This window comes from Anabas testudineus, chromosome 1 (genome assembly GCF_900324465.2).
Source record: "Anabas testudineus chromosome 1, fAnaTes1.2, whole genome shotgun sequence".
Lineage (NCBI taxonomy): Eukaryota > Metazoa > Chordata > Actinopteri > Anabantiformes > Anabantidae > Anabas > Anabas testudineus.
Window position 1 is genome coordinate 19,649,618 of NC_046610.1, and position 19,959 is coordinate 19,669,576.

Below are 19,959 nucleotides of genomic sequence, written 5' to 3' on the forward strand. Positions count from 1 at the left end.
AATAAGAATAAAATATATTTATCTCTTTCATATCCTTTGCTGTAACCTATAATTAATTATTTGACTTTAACTTTTACACTTATTATGACAAACTGTTTCAGTGTTCAACTAAATACCCAAAATGTAATAATAATATCACTTCCATACTTTAATAGATTAAAATAAAATTATGGAGAGAAACAGAGTACATTTACTTTCATACTGTAGGTGTACAGTTATATTCAGATGTTTAATGTATATGTATGAAGACTTGTATGAGATGAACAAGTTCTAAGCAGATTCAATCACCTGTGATTGGTGCGCAGCTCATAATTAGGTTAGTTTAGTATTCTGTTCGACATAATCCCGACCTTCTCTGGCGTCATGTACACTAATCCATGATAAACTTGTGAGACCAAATTGGCTGCAGATTTTGGAGCAAGGTGCTGCAGTTGCTCTCCACCAACTGCAAAACCTCAGGGTATGATGGGAAACACCTGGCTCTCACCTGATGGTTGGTTCAGGTGTTGAATCAACAACAGGACATTTTAAAGAAATATTTTCTCTTGTATTTACTTTAAAATCGTTTCATTATCATTTTTACTAAGAAAATCTATTTTATTACAGAATAACTGAATTATCAGAGAAGCTGATATAAGTCTTAAACTAGATGATTAAGTGACTAAAATAACATCTGCACAGATGTTTCGGCCCTGACAGGATACAAATCTAACAGATCAATAAATAAATAAATAAATGTATATCTTTAGTTTCTATTGGCAAATTAATGTTTTACATTTATACTTTAATTAGCAAACTGACATTGGTGTTACTGTGTTTCATTGTAATTTTACAATTTTAATGTAAAATATTAAGTTGGAAGGTAAGTATGGAGGTTAAACCAGAAACACATCATCTGCTGTGTAGCTCTTTAACAACAAACAAAAGTAACTGGAAACCGAGTTCTGTATCCGACCTCACAGGATGTGAGTTTTTTTCGCTGTCAGCACAAACAGCAGCTTGAATGCTGCTTGAAAAGTTAACAAATCTATGTCTTTTGCAACTTATTGTCTCCTTAACCTGCTTTTGTTGCGGAACAGTTCATCTCAAACAAGCCTTATATCTACGTGTGTCAACTGTGTCACTGAAATAAACATATGAATAACTTACTAATGTATACATATATAGTATAAAGACATTAGGTTGGAGCGCCCTTGGTGGCTGAAATGTGACACTTTTTGTACTACCTCAGTCAGTTTAACTGATATGAGAATATGAGAATGAATTACTGTTATAATTTCTCTCTCTTTAGGTGTATAACTAGTAAAGCTCAGATGATCAAAGAGTTCAGTGTTTACCCGGCACACTGACACAAGTTTTGAGTGGAAGATTTCTACATTAGAATAATTTATTTTGTAGTTTCTCTTTTCTCACAAAAACATTAAGATGTGGTGTCTTCAAATTCTGCTGTTCATCCTCTTCAGTAAGTTATTTGAAATAAACAAAGATCTTTATTGTTATTTATGCAAACACAAGCATTGTATAGAATAATAGTACACTGAGATTGAAAAGAAAAACATACGTATGTGTGTGTCTTCATAAACATAAAATAAAAAAACAAACAAACATCAATTTTAATCTATTTCTCATTGTTTTCAGAGATTATCCATGTGTTAAGTTTCCTGCTCTTATGCCAAAGGATACGAGTCTAATGAGAAGTACTTGTGCAGAAACAACTGCAGCAGTGATGATGTTTTAATCACGACAGCAGCACATAAGAACAGATACTCCATCAGTGATGACACAAACGAGTTTTCACAGCCACCATCTCTAATCTTAATAAAAATGATTCTGGAAAATACCGGTGTGGGGTGACGAAGAGTGGAGGCAGTGAGGCAGTTTATTACATTTCAGTAGCAGAGTGCAACAGTGTATATGTTGTCACAGCAGAGTACAGCACTCTGAAGGTTCTAATGATGAACGTCCCTCATAGTCATACAATGGACAAGGACATAAAGTGTCTCAAATTTCATTGCCCTTCCCCTTCCCTGTTCTAATCCTTCTCCACCTATACTTCTTCAACCTTAATTTCTCTGTGGATCCATTGTTCCAAAACTCAATAAACTGCCTAAACAGCCCAATTGACCTAAAAACATTTTATTTATTTATTTTACCAATTTGTGTAAGAACAAACATGGCTGATGGCAATAATGGAGGTAGTAATTGGGGAAACAGTAAGATTATAGACAATACAGTTGTTTTAGCAAACAGTTTTTCCTCAGTTCTTGAAAACTTCACCCATTTTCTCAAAACCTTACATACAAATCCAACATCCAACTACATCAAAGCCAAACTATCACCTCAAAATCATGTGACCTGTGTGCAAAACCAAATAATGTGTTCAGATCATAAACACAGCAAGTAAACATATTTACCACAGAGCAATCATTAGATACACATAAAATACGCTTGGTCAAAGCATCCAGGCCATGTAGTTGTAGTACAAAAAAATGTTTCTTGTAAATTAAATTAGGAAACAATTGTCATAAGTTAAAGCGATATCTACATTTAGCTCTTTACTAACAAAACACACAAACCACATTACAGCACAACCACTGTAATTGAGAGTCATTCTGCAACATCATATCATGTTGTAGGGTTCATCTATGTCACAGACATCAGGGGGGAGGAGAAAAACTCCTCCCCCCTGAAGTGCTGGTTGTTGGCGAACCACTCGTGTATTATGTCCCAAACTATGATGTAAACAGGCTGCACTGCACATGCAGCCATAATATCCTGCAGACTACCCAGAAATATAAGATGTTCAATTTTATATGGCCCCAGGTTTGCATGATTATGGAGAACCTCCCAGTTACTTATGGCTTATGGCTTATGGCACCACGTTGGCCAGGGACTTGTCCCTGCCTCTCCGCCTCCTTGGACCAGATTGAACCCTGCTTCAACTATGAAAATGTATTCATGGGGCCTTTTCATGGAATACAGTTCCAACACTCTATAGAAATAGATAAATAGTTTAGTACACTAGGTGATACAAAAGACAGAGTTCTGCAAAAGTAACAACTCCAACTTCTAGTTTACCGAAACAGTGGACCTGTGAGCACAAAATTGCACTGGAAGCATCAGTTCTTACTTGTACATAGGGTAGAGATATTTGACTCTTGCAGAGTTGCACCCAAAGGGTACTCTGTACACTTGTTTCATGTAAAGTCTGTTGCGTTGTGAAACATGGTCAATAGTTGACAGAGATACACAGTGTCAGTCACTCTCTGCTGGATTTCATGGAGTCAGATGGCATTATTTTGAAGCACCATCTGTTTCAGAAGGGTCAAATTATTGACATGCATCAACCTCAAAAAAAAAAAAATCTAAAAATGCATTATGAAAAACTGAAAGGATAGTGGGCAACCACTATCTTTGAGGAGAAAATGTGGTCAGTAATAAAATCTTGAATGATTGTGATCGGCAATCACTTAAACACAAAAAACAAACAAACAGCAGAACTCAGTTATGTTTAATAGTGAAAGTAAGAACATTTCCAGAGGCACAATGTGCGAAGGGAATTCAAAGGATTGGAACTAACCAGTTGTGTAGCCTTAAGAAAACCAAATAAAGGCTTCAACTTGCCAAGGAGCATAAAGATTGGATTGGAGCAATGGAAGAATGTGGTCTGATGAGTCCAGATTTACCCTGTTCCTGAGTGATGGGAGCATCAGGGTAAGAAGAGAGGAGGGCGAAGTGATGTTATGCCTAGTCCCTACCGTACAAGCCTGTGGGGGCAGTGCTATGATCTGGGGTTGCTGCAGTTGGTCAGGTCCAGGTTCAGCAACAGTATGTGTCCAAAAGACAGACTTCTTGTATTACTGTTGTTGTTAATAACATTTAATAACAATGTATTTAATAAGTGTTAAACTGTTCAGCTAAATACCCAAAATGTAAATGGTCTTTGTACTCTTTACCTATTGAGATTAATGTGATTAAAAATATATTTAATTAATTACATACTATGTCAAATATTCTAAATTAATCACATGGTTATATTTTATCTGTGAAATCAATGTCACTGTCTGTATAATAATGTAAAGTAAAATAATGAAAAAAATAAAAAGATAAAAAAATAAATAAAGTAATATTATTCATAATACTGAAATGGCAATAAAATATATGCAGTATTCAGTAAAAGGTTTTGGGGTGTTTGATATGTGTACGAGTGTTTATTGTTCACACAGATCTTGTTGCACAGTCAGTGGACTCATCTTGCCATACTTCTGTAACTGACACTCACACTTCCAGGTCATCTCTCTCGTTGGCGTCCGCTTTCTCAGCATCCCACCGAATCTTTGCCTTCACAGAACGTCGTGTAGATATGGAGAACACGACCCAGCTCATTGTACAGGCGTTGATCTTATCTCATCTAGACTACTGCAATGCATTGCTGATGGGGTTACCGGCATCCACGACCAAACCCCTCCAGATGATCCAAAATGCCTCATTTTCAATCAATCAAAAAGGTCTCATGTCACACCGCTCTTCATATCTTTGTATTGGCTTCTTGTGGCTGCAAGGATCAAGTTCAAAGCTCTGTCTCTTGCCTACAGAGTGGTTAACTCCACAGTTCCATCTTAACTTAGTTCAATCATTCAGGTCTACATCCCCTCCCATCCACTGCGCTCACCCGGGGAACGACGTCTAGTGGTACCAGCACCACACAGAGACCAAGGAAAACTCGTCAGCTCAGTGATCCCACTATGGCGGAATGAGCTGCCTATCTCTGCACGCTCAGCCACCTCACTTGCAATCTTTAAAAAACTGCTTAAAACAGAACTCTTCAGCATCTTCCTTTACACTACTCTTTTGTTCTTACATCTCTTGAAACAGAAACACTTTCTGATAGCACATTGCTTTGATGTTGTTTCTCCTTGACCTAGATTTTGTTTGCTTTCCTTGTTCCTCACTTGTAAATCGCTTTGGATTAAAAGCATCTGCTAAATGACTAAATGTAAAATGTAAATGTGGAGAGGGTGTCTGCCTCCCGAACCTGAACTGGGAGCTGGTTCTACAGGAGAGGGGCTTGATAGCTAAAGGCTCTGCCTCCCATTCTACATTTGGAAACTCTAGGAACCACAAGTAAACCTGCAGTTTGAGAACTGAGAGTTCTGCTGGGAAAATATGGAACTATGAGGTCTTTAAGCTAAGATGGAGCCTGATTAGTAAGGGATTTATAAGTTAGGAGAAGGATTTTAAATTCAATTCTGGATTTCACAGGGAGACAATGGAGAGAAGCTAACATAGGAGAAATATGATCTCTCTTGCTAAGTCCAGTCAGAAATCTGGCTGGAGCATTTTGGATTAACTGGAGGCTTTTTAATGAGTTATTGGGACATCCTATTAATAATGAATTACAATAGTCCAGTCTGGAAGTAATACATGCATGGACTAGTTTTTCAGCATCACTTTGGGACAGGATGCTCCTAATTTTAACAATGTTTCTCAGGTGGAAGACAGTTCTAGAGATTTCTTTGATGTATGAAGTGAAGGAGATATCCTGATCAAAGATAACTCCGAGATTTCTTACAGTGTTACTTGAGGCCAATACTAAGTCATCGAGGGTGAGAACGTGATTAGACATAGTGTCTCTGAGATTTTTAGGCCCAAACAGTGTAACCTCTGTCTTGTCTGGATTTAGGAGAAGGAAATTGGAGGAAATCCAGGCCTTTATGTCTTTTAAGCATGCTTGAAGTGTGACTAATGGATTAGTTTCTTCTGGTTTCATAGATAAATATAGCTGGGTATCATCTACAGAACAATGGAAATGTATAGAGTGCTTCCTAATAATATTGCCCAAGGGGGACATATATAAAGTGAAAAGAATCGGTCCAAGCACAGATCCCTGTGGAACTCCATAGCTAATTTTGTTGTGCTAAAAGATCCATCATTAACATGTACAAACTGAAATCTATCTGATAGATATGATTTAAACCACTCTAGTGCTGTTCTTTTGAACCCAATGACATGTCCAGTCTATAGTGTCAAATGCAGCACTAAGATCTAACAAGACGAGTATAGAGAGTAGTCCAAGATCATTAGTGACCTTTACCAGTGCTGTTTCTGTCAGGATTCAGGCCTCATACCTGCCTGTTTGGACGTTTTTGTCTCCCCCTTCTGTTTGTTTTCTCCATTCCTGCACCTCCACCTCCACTCAACCCATGGACCCCTGATTGACTGATTGGTTTCACCTGTGTTCCCCTTTTGTTTTATAAGCTTCCCTCAGTCCTTTCTTCTCTGTTGGTTCGTCACGTTGTGTTATGTGTCATGTCATGTTATGTTGTATAGGGTCCTCTGCATCCTCAGCAACTCTCGTTCGTCCGTCAGGTTCCTCTTTTGTTTGATGGACTGTTTCCCCACATGTGAGTTTTGTTTGCCTGCGACTGCAGTGATTTTCTGTTGTCACTTTGTATTTTTGGTTTTGGCGTTTGCTCCTGTGTTGCTTTGCCCTCGACAGTAGTTTTCTTTTGTTACTTTGTATTTTTTAGTCTGTCGGTTTTGTGCTGTGTAGTCCTGTGTTAAGTCAGTCAGTTATTTGTGTGTTTAGTTATTTTATATTTTTTTACCTGCATTCCTGCATTGTTTTAGGTTGATACTTGGTCTGTCTGTTCCTGGTTTTTGTTAGTTCTTATCCACCGTGGTTTTGGGTCTTTTTGTGTTGATACTTTGTTAGTGTTTGTTTGGTTTCCCCGTGTCCCTGACTTTTGTTGTTAATAAATAGTTCATTTTGTACTTACCTGTTTACTCCATGTCAGTCCGTTCCCTCACAGTTTCTGTGCTATGATGTACTCTAAATCCTGACTGGAAACTTTCTGTTGTGATATTTAATTGTCTTTGTCCCTTCCTGGTTTTCCCAAAAATGTAGCATGGATTGTGGATAATAGACAAAGTCTGGTGGGAATCCAAAAGAGTCAAAGAATGTAGCATCACCATTGTCATCCAGGGTCAAGGCAACCCAGTGCTCCCCCAGGAGATGACGTGGATCGGTGTTGACTATAAAGTAGACGGGTCTTTTAAAATTCTTTTGGAGTAACTGTAACTCGTCTGAAGCCCAAACCGCAGAAAACATCGCCCAGTAAATGATGTAAAAGGTTTTGAATCTGATGGTTGTTTATTGTGACTAGCTCAGTAATAATGCACCAGGATATTTCTTTTTGAATTTATTTCAAGGAGTGAGTTGTAGCAGGCATACACAATGAGCGTTGTTGTGTGAGGTAATGGATTTCCAAAACGCATCTCTAACCTTAATGTACCCGTGGTCACAGGTCATAGCGCTTCTGTGTCTTCATTAGGTGTGAGATTAAAGACAAATAAGGCATAGCCATGCTGAAAATTATCCCTTTCTATGCATAGAGGTAAATCTTTAAGATGCTGGCCGAAAAGAGTGAGTAGAACTCTCTGACTGCTTGGTTGTCGCCAAAATTAGGCTGGTATGCTTTTGCAGGTATTTGTCTTCCATCCTGACAGAGCGCCAAGTATTCCACGTAATTATGCACAAAGTTGAAGGGGGACAATTTGCTCTGCCAACACCACATATTTTGGCATAGTACCGAGAAACAGGTTTTCCTGGTTGCACACTCTGGGATAGAATAGGTTTTCACCTTGATGGGTATAAAGCATTACCTCTCATTAATGCTGCAGAGTGTCCGATGCGTACCGACGGTGATACTGTGACTTTCTTGATATACAAGGAGGCCCCTAGTATTTTCAACCTATAATCGGCATTAGTTGCATGCATGAGACAAAAACTGTCACTGGCTCTGAACAGCTTGATTCTCAAATCCACAGAGTTCAAAAGAAGCCTCGCATAGAAAAGTATATCAGCATGGATAGGCCCCAGAAGATGAAATGCCTTAGACTCTTCAATGAAGGTGGCCCTTTTCAGTAACCCTCTATTTGGTCCATTATTTGTAACGATCGAGTCCATATAGCCAGCCGTGTCTTTGAAAAAGCAACTTGCTGTAACTGCCTCACACCACCATAACTTGCAGGATGTGCTGGATCGTAATACTTTTTTTTTTTTTTTTTTTTTTTTTTTTTATTAACACATTAAGTTTACGGGCCATCTGTACACTCTTGTTTGGATTTACAGACTAAGGCTAAAGTAAATCTTTGATGTTTTTAATTCATAAAAAGACACCAGTGTTAGTCGAAAAACAAAGTTTTATTTATTGTATCACAGAACATTGTTATTGCATCACTTATCATTACGATGCTTGATCACTTTTAATGCATGAATCAGGACGCCGGCTCCGTTTTTACACAAGATGTGAGAATGTAGTTTTTTCAACTCCTTCATCACATGAATGGTTTGCATGTTTTTTAAAAGACAAAAGTAATTGTGTCAACAATAAATGTGTATAATGTAAACAGCTGAAACAAATTCAATTAATTCTCCTGAAAAACATCTACCACTTTAGAAAATGCTATGCCTGAATTTTTCCAGAAGATGGAAAAACAGCGGTTATTAATTTTGAGGTCCTCAGTCTTTTTTTCACTTTCTCAAAATGCACCCAGAAGAAATGCTCAGGGATCCCCCACAGACACTTGTGACTGGTCTGGCTCGGATGGTTTGTCAGACAGCCGTAGCAGTTGTCCTTCTGGTGGTCGTATATGGCTATGTACACCAACTGACCAGAGATTTCACCGTGTCAAGCAATATACAGGATAACGAGCTGTCCGCATTGTAAACGCCACCGTGCTCAGCCAATGAGAGCGGAGTCTGCTAAGGGAATTGCTCGGGGGAATCAGTTGCAGCTGAAGAAGCACAAATTTGTGTTGCATCAAGTATCCCCTTGTACTTTGCGCAGCCATCAGAGTTACAGATCAGACACTGTAGAGGCGACGTACTCTGAACAATGTCGATATCCTGAGGAAGCTCTGGTGGGGTTACGTACCCACTGTGTAACCCATCACAATCAATCAGTCAGCGTTGTGTCCGTCGCGTTGAAATGATGAAGGCGAATGGCGAAGCGCCTCCTAAAAGACTCAATTGTTGATGTGACCCGTGTTTTTGAGGGTAGGGGCCTTATGCACTCAAGATGAAATGGCCGTTTGGCTGCTGTTTGAAAACGCCTGATAAGGATACACGACTGGACTTATGTCACTGTGAGATATGAGGAGGTGGCCATGGCCACTTGGAGACTGTTTGAACACGCATGATGAGGGGTCGAGACTGGAGGCTAGGGTGGGGCCAGCATAATGCTGCTGGCTGCACAGAGTGGAGGCTGGGTTGGGGCAAGGATAGTGCTGCGGCAGCGCTTCAGCATGGACACTAACACATGAATTAGTTTTTAATGGACTCATTGCAGTGGTAAGTGCAACATGTTTGACTTCAAGAATAAATCGGTGAGTAGACTCGCTGCAAAGTGTCTTGGCCAATAAATATTGGTTTTATTAATCACAAGCTGTGCCTTAACTCATAGGTTTTAAGCACCCCTTTTGTATAGAAATTAAACTGCCTTATATAGACAATAAACCCTCTGGGTCTATTGAAGGTAATTAAACCAACATTGATCAAAAAGTGAATATTGACAGATAAAAATCAGATGTCATCATTCATGAAGGGCCTCTGTTATTAATTATGTCAATTTAATATATATAATTATAGATTCGTCTGGGGGGGCAAGCAACATATCCGCAGGGTATGGTCCAGGGGGCAGTCGGATGGTGTCATTTCCAGGGGCGGGGTTATGATGTCAGGGCCATCAATTAAAATTTTGACAGAAAGTTGTATATACTAATATTCTCTCACACTCACTTTGAAAAACTCATATTAAATTGGATTTTAAATATTGAATTTGAAATTGGGAAATTGTAAAATTGATGACAGCAACACATCTCAGATGTTTGAACAAAAATAAGAAAAGTAGTAGGAGTGGTACTGAGAAGACCTAGAAGAACATTTTACAACTAGTTAGGGTTACTGGCAACATGTCAGTAACATGACTGTAGAATAAAAGCTTCTTAGAGAGCCAGACTGTTAGAAGTAAAGCAGAAACTCACTAATCTGTACATAAAATCTACAAATACAAAGTCAAGTCAAACCCTGTCAAAAATTGTCAGTATTAAAAAAAATGTCCTCCTAAAGCCCACTTTCACAATTTTTGATATTCTGATGACAAACACTTTTTATTTGGGATTTATTCTTACGTAAGAACAAAATCTATGCAAACTCAAGACCACTATTTCTTTGCCATCATGCTTTTGCAAAATTATTGCAAAAAGTTATTTCATTTTCATTGATTCTACGCTTGTCTTGCAGGAATTAAAATTGTGTTTTATAAATAATTTTAGAATTATTTTACAAAACATTATGGTATTTTTAAAATGAATAAACACAAAGGTTCACATTGTAGACATCACATTCACTTCCCTTCTTGATTTCTGTGCGAGAGCCTGTTTGTACACACGGCCCTTCAGATTCACGCATTTTTATGGGCACCGACGGAGCATATACCTATGCTTAATAGTAACAAATAGAACACAGCTCAACTACAAGGACAATGAGATTCATCAACTATAAGAAGAGAGGTATGAGGAAAATTAGCTGTCACAAGCTGGATGAAGGAATCCATGGCCAGAGATAAAAAGACTACAGGAAGAGTTTAAGGTATTTTTTTAACAACAAAGGTACACGGGAAGACTGTTGGAAACTTGTCAGTGCAGAATGACTGTGGAGGTCTGGGTGAACCGGAAGTAGTCCGTGACAGAAAATGGTGGTGTGAGGTCACGGCCAATATGGCCGACCAACAGGGAGCATGTGGAGCAGATGGAGACAGCGTTTGCCGGGAATGGCGGCTGGGAACAGTGTAATGAATCCAGGAGCGCACAGCGAACACAGAAAGACAGTCCAAATCCTAACACCGTTGATGATGATGATGATGAAAACCAAAGTCCAGTAAACAGTGTAATAATATAGTCCAGGGTGATATACAGCGGCAGTTCAAACACTAAGTCCAACAGGCTAATATCTGAGGTCAAGGGTAATCCAGGTCATACACAGTTAGGCAGTTCAGAGATAAGTCCGGCAGGCAAAATCCATCATAGAAAAGACAGTCCAGGTCAAAACACTTAGGAGGTCCAAACAGTCCGATCAGGGAAGGGAACAAAAAAGGAGAGAACAACTCAGGGGAAAACACTCACAGTAGCTGAGGGGTAGGCTGAAGACGGGTTCAGGTGAGGCAGGTCTGGTGAGTGGAATCATGCAGGGACAGGGCAGAAGGAGTACAGGTCAAGGAAGGGGGATCAGACAGAGACAGGATCAGGTCGGGTACTGTGAGCAGGGGAAGGAGGACGAGGAGAACGCAGATCAGGAGGGATAAACTCACAGGGTCAGATCAGATCAGAGGGTCTGGATGGGTGCTGGATAGTTATACAGAGGTTGAGGTTAGACTATCTGGCAAGGGAGAAAGGTAAGCAGATCTGTATATGTAGTCTGGGGGAAACCAGCTGCAATCAATCATGTGAGTGAGGGTAATCAGGCTGGGAGGAGAAAGCCTACTCTCCTACTCAAAAAGCCTACTCTGGACTCAGGGGTTTTAGTGAATTAGACCAATATCCAATCTACCTTTTGTCTCTAAAATTCTGGAAAAGGTAGTTTCTAAAGCAATTACACGACCACTAATTCCAGTCAGGATTTAGAGTACATCATAGTACAGAAACAGCACTAGTAAAGGTCACTAATGGTCTTCTATTAGCATCAGACAATGGACTACTCTCGTATCTATCAGATAGATTTCAGTTTGTACACGTTAATGATGAGTCTTCGATGCACAGCAAAGTTAGCTATGGAGTTCCACAGGGATCTGTGCTTGGACCGATTCTTTTCACTTTATATATGTCCCCCCTTAGGCAATATTATTAGGAAGCACTCTATAAATTTCCATTGTTATGCAGATGATACCCAGCTATATTTATCTATGAAACCAGGAGAAACTAATCAATTAGTCAAACTTCAAGCATGCTTAAAAGACATAAAGGCCTGGATGACCTCCAATTTCCTAAATCCAGACAAGACAGAGGTTATTTTATTTGGACCTAAAAATCTCAGAGACACTATGTCTAATTACATTCTCACCCTCGATGACTTAGTATTAGCCTCAAGTAACACTGTAAGAAACCTCGGAGTTATCTTTGATCAGGATATCTCCTTCACTTCATACATCAAAGAAACTGCCTTTTTCCACCAGAAATATTGTTAAAATTAGGAGCATCCTGTCCCAAAGTGATGCTGAAAAACTAGGCCATGCATTTGTTACTCCCAGACTGGACTATTGTAATTCATTATTAATAGGATGTCCCAATAACTCATTAAAAAGCCTCCAGTTAATCCAAAATGCTGCAGCCAGATTTCTGACTGGACTTAGTAAGAGAGATCTTATTTCTCCAATGTTAGCTTCTCTCCATTGTCTCCCTGTAAAATCCAGAATTGAATTTAAAATTCTTCTCCTCATTTATAAATTCCTTAATAATCAGGCTCCATCTTATCTTAAAGACCTCATAGTTCCATATTTTCCCAGCAGAACACTCTCTTCTCAGGCTGCAAGTTTACTTGTGGTTCCTAGAGTTTCCAAATGTAGAATGGGAGGCAGAGCCTTTAGCTATCAAGCCCCTCTCCTGTGGAACCAGCTCCCAGTTCAGGTTCGGGAGGCAGACACCCTCTCCACATTTAAGACTAGACTTAAAACTTTCCTTTTTTATAAAGCTTATTGTTAGAGATGGATCAGGTGACTCTGAACCATCTCTTAGTTATGCTGCTAGAGCTTAGTCTGCTGGGGGAACTCTATTAATAAACTGAGCTCCTCTCCTCTGTCCTTCCTCCTGTATCATTGCAAATGCCACCATTGCATGTCATTAACTTTGTGTCTTCTCTCTCCTGTAGTTGTGTTTCCTCCTCTCTGTCTCCCTCTCTCTGTACTTTTCTGCAGGTATCTTCGGCCTGGAGCTGTACATCTCCAGAATCCAGTTGACCTGCCCAATGTTCTTGTTGCTTGTTGTTGTTTTTTTGCCTGCTGTTCTTTTCTCTCTTCTCTTTCCACTCACCCCAACCGGTCGAGGCAGATGGCCGCCCACTTTGAGCCTGGTTCTGCTGGAGGTCTCTTCCTCTAAAGCAGGGGTGGGCAATTAATTTTTATCAGGGGTCGCATGAGAAGCCTGAATTGTGTCAGAGGGCCACCAACTTTCTTTCATTGTAAAATACTTAAATTAAATATTTTGAATACCTGGTACTGATAATCAGAAGAATGAAGCACTCTGTAAATATGTATATTAGGTTATGTGAAACTGTGGTCTATTGGTTAAATAAGAAAAACAATTATTGAACCAGTCTTGGGGATAACCTGGCGAACAGCATCACCTTCACTCACACACGTGTATACGCGAGTGAAGGTGCTACGTCTACGACGTGCATACGTAGCGACGTAACGCTTTTCAAAATAAAATTTCAAAATAAAATTTCAAAATAAAATTTCAAAATAACATTTCAAAATAACATTTCAAAATAACATTTCAAAATAACATTTCAAAATAACATTTCAAAATAACATTTCAAAATAACATTTTCAAAATAACATTTCAAAATAACATTTCAAAATAACATTTCAAAATAAAAGTTTAAAAAAAAGTTTAATTTATGGTGTTTATGATTGGCCTCACGCGGGCCGGACAGGGACGTACAAAGGGCCGGATGTGGCCCGCGGGCCTTAATTTGCCCAGGTCTGCTCAAAAGGGACATTTTCCTCTCCACTGTTGCCTAAAGCTTGCTCAAATGGGATTGTTGGGTTTTCTGTATAATGTTTTGTATAATTATTCTCTGTAAGGTCTTAAACCTTGCACTGAAAAGTGCTTTGAGATGACTTCAGTTGAATTGGCGCTATACAAATAAAACTGAATTGAAATTAATTGAATTGAAAAGCCAAGCAGCAATGAGGCCGGAACTATGACATTAGCAGTTTAAGTACATGTCATGATTCATAACTATATTTGTCTTAGAACTGTTCATAATAACAAATTTAAGAAAAAAGTGTAGGAAGGTATTGGTAAATGAGGTCCACTGTTCCTCAACGTTGAATTACAAAGACTTAAAATGTATCATTATTTATAGTACATAATGTCATCAAAAGATTCTGGGAATCTGATCTGATTGTCTATGTGCAGGGAACCTGGCCAAAATACAATATTGGAAGCCTGAAGAAGCCATGAAGCATAAACTACAACTTTTCCATTTCACATCCAGCTTTGATGGTTATTGCCCATTTCTATTTCTACCATTTTTTTATGTTCTGTTATACACATGCCATACGAAATAAAAACATGTTTACAAAGTTATATGAAACTAAACAGTCAGCAGTCCAAAGAAATGTTATTGTTTGTGATACAGTTTTTTCACAGAAGACCAACACTGTGGAACAAGTCAAATCACAAGCAACACATATTCCAAGTAAACAAATCAACGGTTTGTGTGTGTTCACGTGTTGAACTTTGGTGTCATTGTTTGACATCAGTGACACAGGAAATAAAACAAGAGTTCATATCAATTTGATTAATTGATTAGTTAATTGATAAGTTTTCTTCTTCTTTCATAGATAAATACAGCTGGATATCATTTGAAGAAGGCTTTATTTTGTCACATGTGGGGGGAGCAGTGGGCAGCCACAAACAGCGCCCAGGAAGTTGGCGTGGAGAGTCTTGCTCAAAGACACAGCTGGTGACAGAGAAGGGGTTTGAACCAGGAAGGCTACCCAGGCTGATGCTCTACCCATTAACCCACCAGGTCACGTTATCATCTACATAGCAATAGAAATGTATAGTGTTTCCTTATAACATTGCCTGAGGGAGACATGAGTAAAGTAAAAAGAATCGGTCCAAGCACAGAACCCTGTGGAACTCTGTAACTAACTTTGATGTGCATGGAAGACTCATCATTAACATGTACAAACTGGAATCTATCTGACAGAAACGATTTAAACCAGCCTAGTGCTGTTCCATTAACCCCAATGTCATGTTCCAGTCTGTGCACTAAGATTTAACAAAACGACTATAGAGAGAAGTCAATTAAATGTATCACACAAACAAAATGCACGAGCACTCAAACACACTTAACTGTGACTCAGTGTGTTGTGCTGCATGTGTATCTCCAGGACCTGAAGTCAGTGTGAACAGAAACATAACAAAAACTGAGGAAACTGAAGAAATGAGAAAGGTGAATATCAAACTCTGGATCACACAAACTGAAAAACAGACTGTGGTCATACAACCTCCTCTGTGTACCTGTGATGTTTCATTCATTTAAACAATTCTTTCTCTTTAGAGTCATGTTAATTCAGAAGCTTTATCTGGTTCAGAGCTGGGTTTGTACGAGCAGCAGAGCACCAATCATAAGAATGATAAAGAACCTGAATATGACCGTAGTGTGTACCAAAGCCTCAGAGCAACAGAAGACATCTACTCTAAATTAGAAAAGTAATATTATAACCTTTTAAAAAACCTGATACAGAAGCCCCCCACCCACACATACACCACCACCGTTAAGGCGTCACTGTGATCACTATCAGCAGACTCTTACACACACCACACATTCGTGGGTGACACCATGACATCATGGTCTGTTTGCTGTTTGCATTTGTCTTACTCTCTGTCCTATCAACTATCAAAAAAAGAAAAAAAAAGTCAAAATATCAAAATCTAGTGTAAATAAATATACATGTTCATTGTTATCCCATTGAATCATTCATTCTACTTTTTGTCCCTAAATGATCAGGATCTTCATTAGAATCAAGACGTTTGCTCGGCTTATCTTTCACATCAGGCAGTTTAACAAAGTTTGACACGACATCTGATCGACAACCTGAGCTGTACCCTAGTTATTTTCAGAATATGTCTGATCTTGACCACTTCCTGTAAAACACACAGGCTGATACATCAGACAGAGATCACACCTCTAGTTGACGTGTCATAAGGAGCTCTCTGCTGCTGCTGTTTAACTGTTAAAGTAAATGTTATATTAGACATTTGATCATTGTAATGAATTAACATTAACTTGTATCCAGCAGTTTAAATTCACTGAATGTGAACATAATGCCAGGTTCAAAATGTTTCATATGAATTTTAAACTGTACATTATTCCTGTGTTTCTTTAAGTTCTCTAAGAAAACCTCTAAATCAAGTTTCATTATGTTCAAAAAATATCAGTGAAGTTAATATGTGAACTTTAGGATTCATCTCTGGTTCATTCCTCCTCTATTGATTCAGTCATTCTACTGATGTTTGTCTTCAGTGCACAGAAAACACAAATGAACTGATCTTGCTGTTCCACACTGAACCAACCATCTGTCTGTAGATCTTGATGTGACTGATTCATTCACAGATTCTTTTGTTAACTAGTCACCTGAGCCAAAGCTGCTCCTGGAGCTGCTCCTGTAACCAGACAAAACCAGCCTGCCAACCCCAGCTGAGTGGTTTTCCAGCTATCACAGTATCCTCCAACTGGCCTGACAAGACATGACTTGTGGGAGAAAGACTACAAGACATCCACTAATGGAAGTCTGAGCTGCAGCGGCACATCAACCACTAGCTGGCCGACACCGAGACACTTCTGGCACTGAAGACGCGACTGGAGAAGACTCCGTACGCCATCACCACAGATAATCTGAACTGCAGGACAAGAAGACTGGGACCAGACTCTGTCTGCTTAAGTTGCTTTGTTTAAATTATGGATTTAAATTTAAATTTCCACTTTTGATGAGAAAATATGAAATAAACACATTAAGCTGGTGTAATAATAATAATAATAATAATAATAATAATAATAATAATAATAATAATAATGAACAATTACCTGCAGTCTTTACAACAACAGTTCAGTTGTGTGCTCACAGTCATTTTCTCTGGATCAAGTGTCTCATACTGAGTTCAGTGTAACAGTAAAGCAGCTCCAGCAGAGGGCTCAGTGGGACTGTGTTTTACAGGAAGTGGACCTGATCAGGAGCGTCCAGGACCTTCTGAAGAGAACTACAGCTCAGGTTGTCACTCAGATCAAGTGAGTGTCTCTTTACAGAAACGTACATTTCCTGACATGTACGTCATTCATAAAATGTCCTTTAGACGTCTGAATTGACCAGGCTGTAATAAAGTATCTATCTATCTTTGATGTGTGTGTCAGGTTGAACAGAGAGGCCAAGCACATGTTAGAGTTGGACTGGTCTGATAAGTACCAGGCCTACAGCTTTGATGACCACTGTGGGAGACACAGTAACAGGAGTCCAGACACAAAGCACCACCCAGGCTCAGCTGCCATGCAGGACCATTGAGTGTGAGCTATGAGTCTGTGAATCTGCAATTACACAATGATACAGTTACACTCTGTGTCTTCTGGTTTGATGCAGAGTGTGTAACCGCTCGTCGTGGATGAAGTTCAGCCAGGACAACCTGAACAAGGTCCTGCAGGAGGAACAGGCCACCAACAGTCTCAGGTCAGAGTGCTGCAGAGTAATGATGATGAAGATCAGTGTGATGGGAGCTCAAAGCTTCACTGTGGTAAATGATTTTAAGTTTTCAGTGAACTTAATTAAGCTGTTTGTGTGTCAGACTGCTGGTGGAGCAGGTGCTGCAGGACACCACTGAGGATCTGAGAGTCCAGTGCTCCAAGGTGGACCAAGCCTTCAGCCAGCACTGTGTGGAGCTGGTACAGGCCAAGACTCAGCTGGAGATGAAGCTTACAGAGGTGCACAGAGAGACAGACAGTCAGACAGACAGTCAGACAGGGTGATCTATTGATGGTTATTAATTGTGTGACCATGTGTGCACAGACCTTGGAGCAGATCGGGGTCCAGGAGAGGAATATTCTGGTTCTACAGAAGGCCATCAACAACAAAGAGGCTCCACTGAGAGTAGCTCAGTCCAGACTTTACCTTCGCTCTCTCAGACCCAACATGGAGCTCTGCAGGGATGAACCCCAGCTCAGGTACACACACACACACACACACACACACACACACACACACACACACACACACACAGATCTGAAATCATGTGCTGTCTCACCTTCCTGTTCATCTCCTGTCTTGCTGCTTCTGTCTAGTTTGGAGGGGGAGGTGAGACAAATTGATGCCACTCTGACGTCTCTGAACCAGCAGCTGAGTGAGGCCAGAAGCTCCCTGTCCCACCTGGAGGAGTCACGCATGGCTCTAGAGAAAGACATTAACTGTAAAACTCACTCACTGTTCATTGATAGAGACAAGTGCATGACTCACCGTAAACGATACCCAACAGTCTCCACACTGTCAGGATACTGAAAAGAACAAATGTGTTTGTGTGGGGTCAGCTGTGGTTTTTTATTTGTACTGTGTTATAAAAACACTGAGTTACTGAGCAAAGAAGAAAACTTGGAACTTAAGTAGTAAAGGACATGTAGAATTTAGTTTTTCACTTCCTCAGATGACTAAAAACTAACAGTCAGTGTCAGAGCTTAAATTTTTACTGAGCTTCTTCAAATAAATGAAAAAGTGAATGAATCTGTAAATGAGGCTGATGATGAGTTTTCACGAAAATATGTTCTCTGTACTTCATCCTGAATGTACACTGGACAAACATTTTATGAATATCTGTAGTGTCCTGAGCCTCATATGGACAACTGATGGACACTGAACCTCCCTCATAACTTTGGACTTGGTGGAAACATTGCAGCAGTTGTCTGTCAGAGAGTGTTATGAAGACAAAACAGGTTATACTCTAATATAATTATCAATAAAAAATCTGCAATACAAAATAAAAACATATTACTTCCAGCTCAGCCTCCTGTCTTTTCTCCAGTTTTACTGTCTCTAAGTTGTACAGCATCGATGGTCCCACCTCCTTCTTCAACACCTTACCTTTCATTCTTGCTGATACTCTTTTATCAACACGTCTCTTCACCTCTATTCCACACTCTCTGTTGCTCTGAACCTTTGACCCTAAGTACTTAAAGTGCTGCTCCTTCTTTACTTCTGCTCCCTGTAACCTCACAGCTCCACTTGGTTCCCTCTCATTGTCACACATGTATTCTGTCTTGCTGTAGTAAACCTTCATTCCTCAGCTTTCCAGAGCACACCTCCACCTCTCTACCTCCACCTGCTGTCTGCTCTCACCACAGATCAGTGTCATCTGTGAACATCTTAGTCCATGGAGATTCATGTCTAACCTCATCTGTCAGCCTGTCCATCACCAGAGCAAACAAGAATGTGATCAGAACCAAACTTTGATGCAGACTCACTTCTACCTTGAACAGCTCTGTCACCTACAGCACACCTCACCACCGTCTCACAGTTTTCATACATGTCCTCCACTACTCTAACATACTTTCTTGCCACTCCATGCCTCCTCATATAATACCACAGCTCCTCTCTCAGTACCTTGTCATATACTTTCTCAGTTCTATGGAGACAAAATGCTACTCCCTTTGTCTATCTCTGTAGTTCATTAGCATCCTCAGAGCAAATACTGCATCTGTTGTACTGTTCCTGGTATGAAACCACATCTTCTTCTCCACTTTACACTTGACACAATATGTACCCTCCACATACAATATTTGGACTGTTTTAATTTCTGTATTAGTGGAGCTTCACAATAAAAGATGTGCATACATGGGGTATGTATGCACATGGTATATAGATGGTATATAGATGAATTTCTAACAGAGAAACACAGGCCTGGCTGTTTCTCTGCTGTTCATCTGGAAGTCAACATCTATTTAACCCTCCTGTCGTTTTCACCTCCCGCTCCTTACTGTAGTGTTCCAGGTCAAAATTTACCGGTCTGTTTTTACTGCTCTTAAAATAGCACAAAAAAACACCAAATTTTTATTTAACATTCTTAAGAGTTTAATTCAATTTCAATTCAGTTTTATTTGTATATCGCCAATTTACAACAGAAGTTATCTCA

At 39.5% G+C, this 19,959-nt stretch overlaps 1 protein-coding gene across 1 annotated transcript; it reads left to right on the top strand.

Moving 5' to 3' along the window:
• Positions 1 to 16,897: 16,897 nt before the first annotated feature.
• LOC113162451 (tektin-4-like) lies at positions 16,898 to 18,335 on the top strand. Its single transcript, XM_026360583.1, has 6 exons — positions 16,898 to 17,080; positions 17,204 to 17,347; positions 17,427 to 17,513; positions 17,629 to 17,764; positions 17,850 to 18,004; positions 18,122 to 18,335. Exons 2-6 carry the CDS (start codon positions 17,226 to 17,228, stop codon positions 18,333 to 18,335), a joined length of 714 nt encoding a protein of 237 aa, XP_026216368.1. The 5' UTR covers positions 16,898 to 17,080; positions 17,204 to 17,225.
• The last annotated feature ends 1,624 nt before the right edge of the window (positions 18,336 to 19,959 follow it).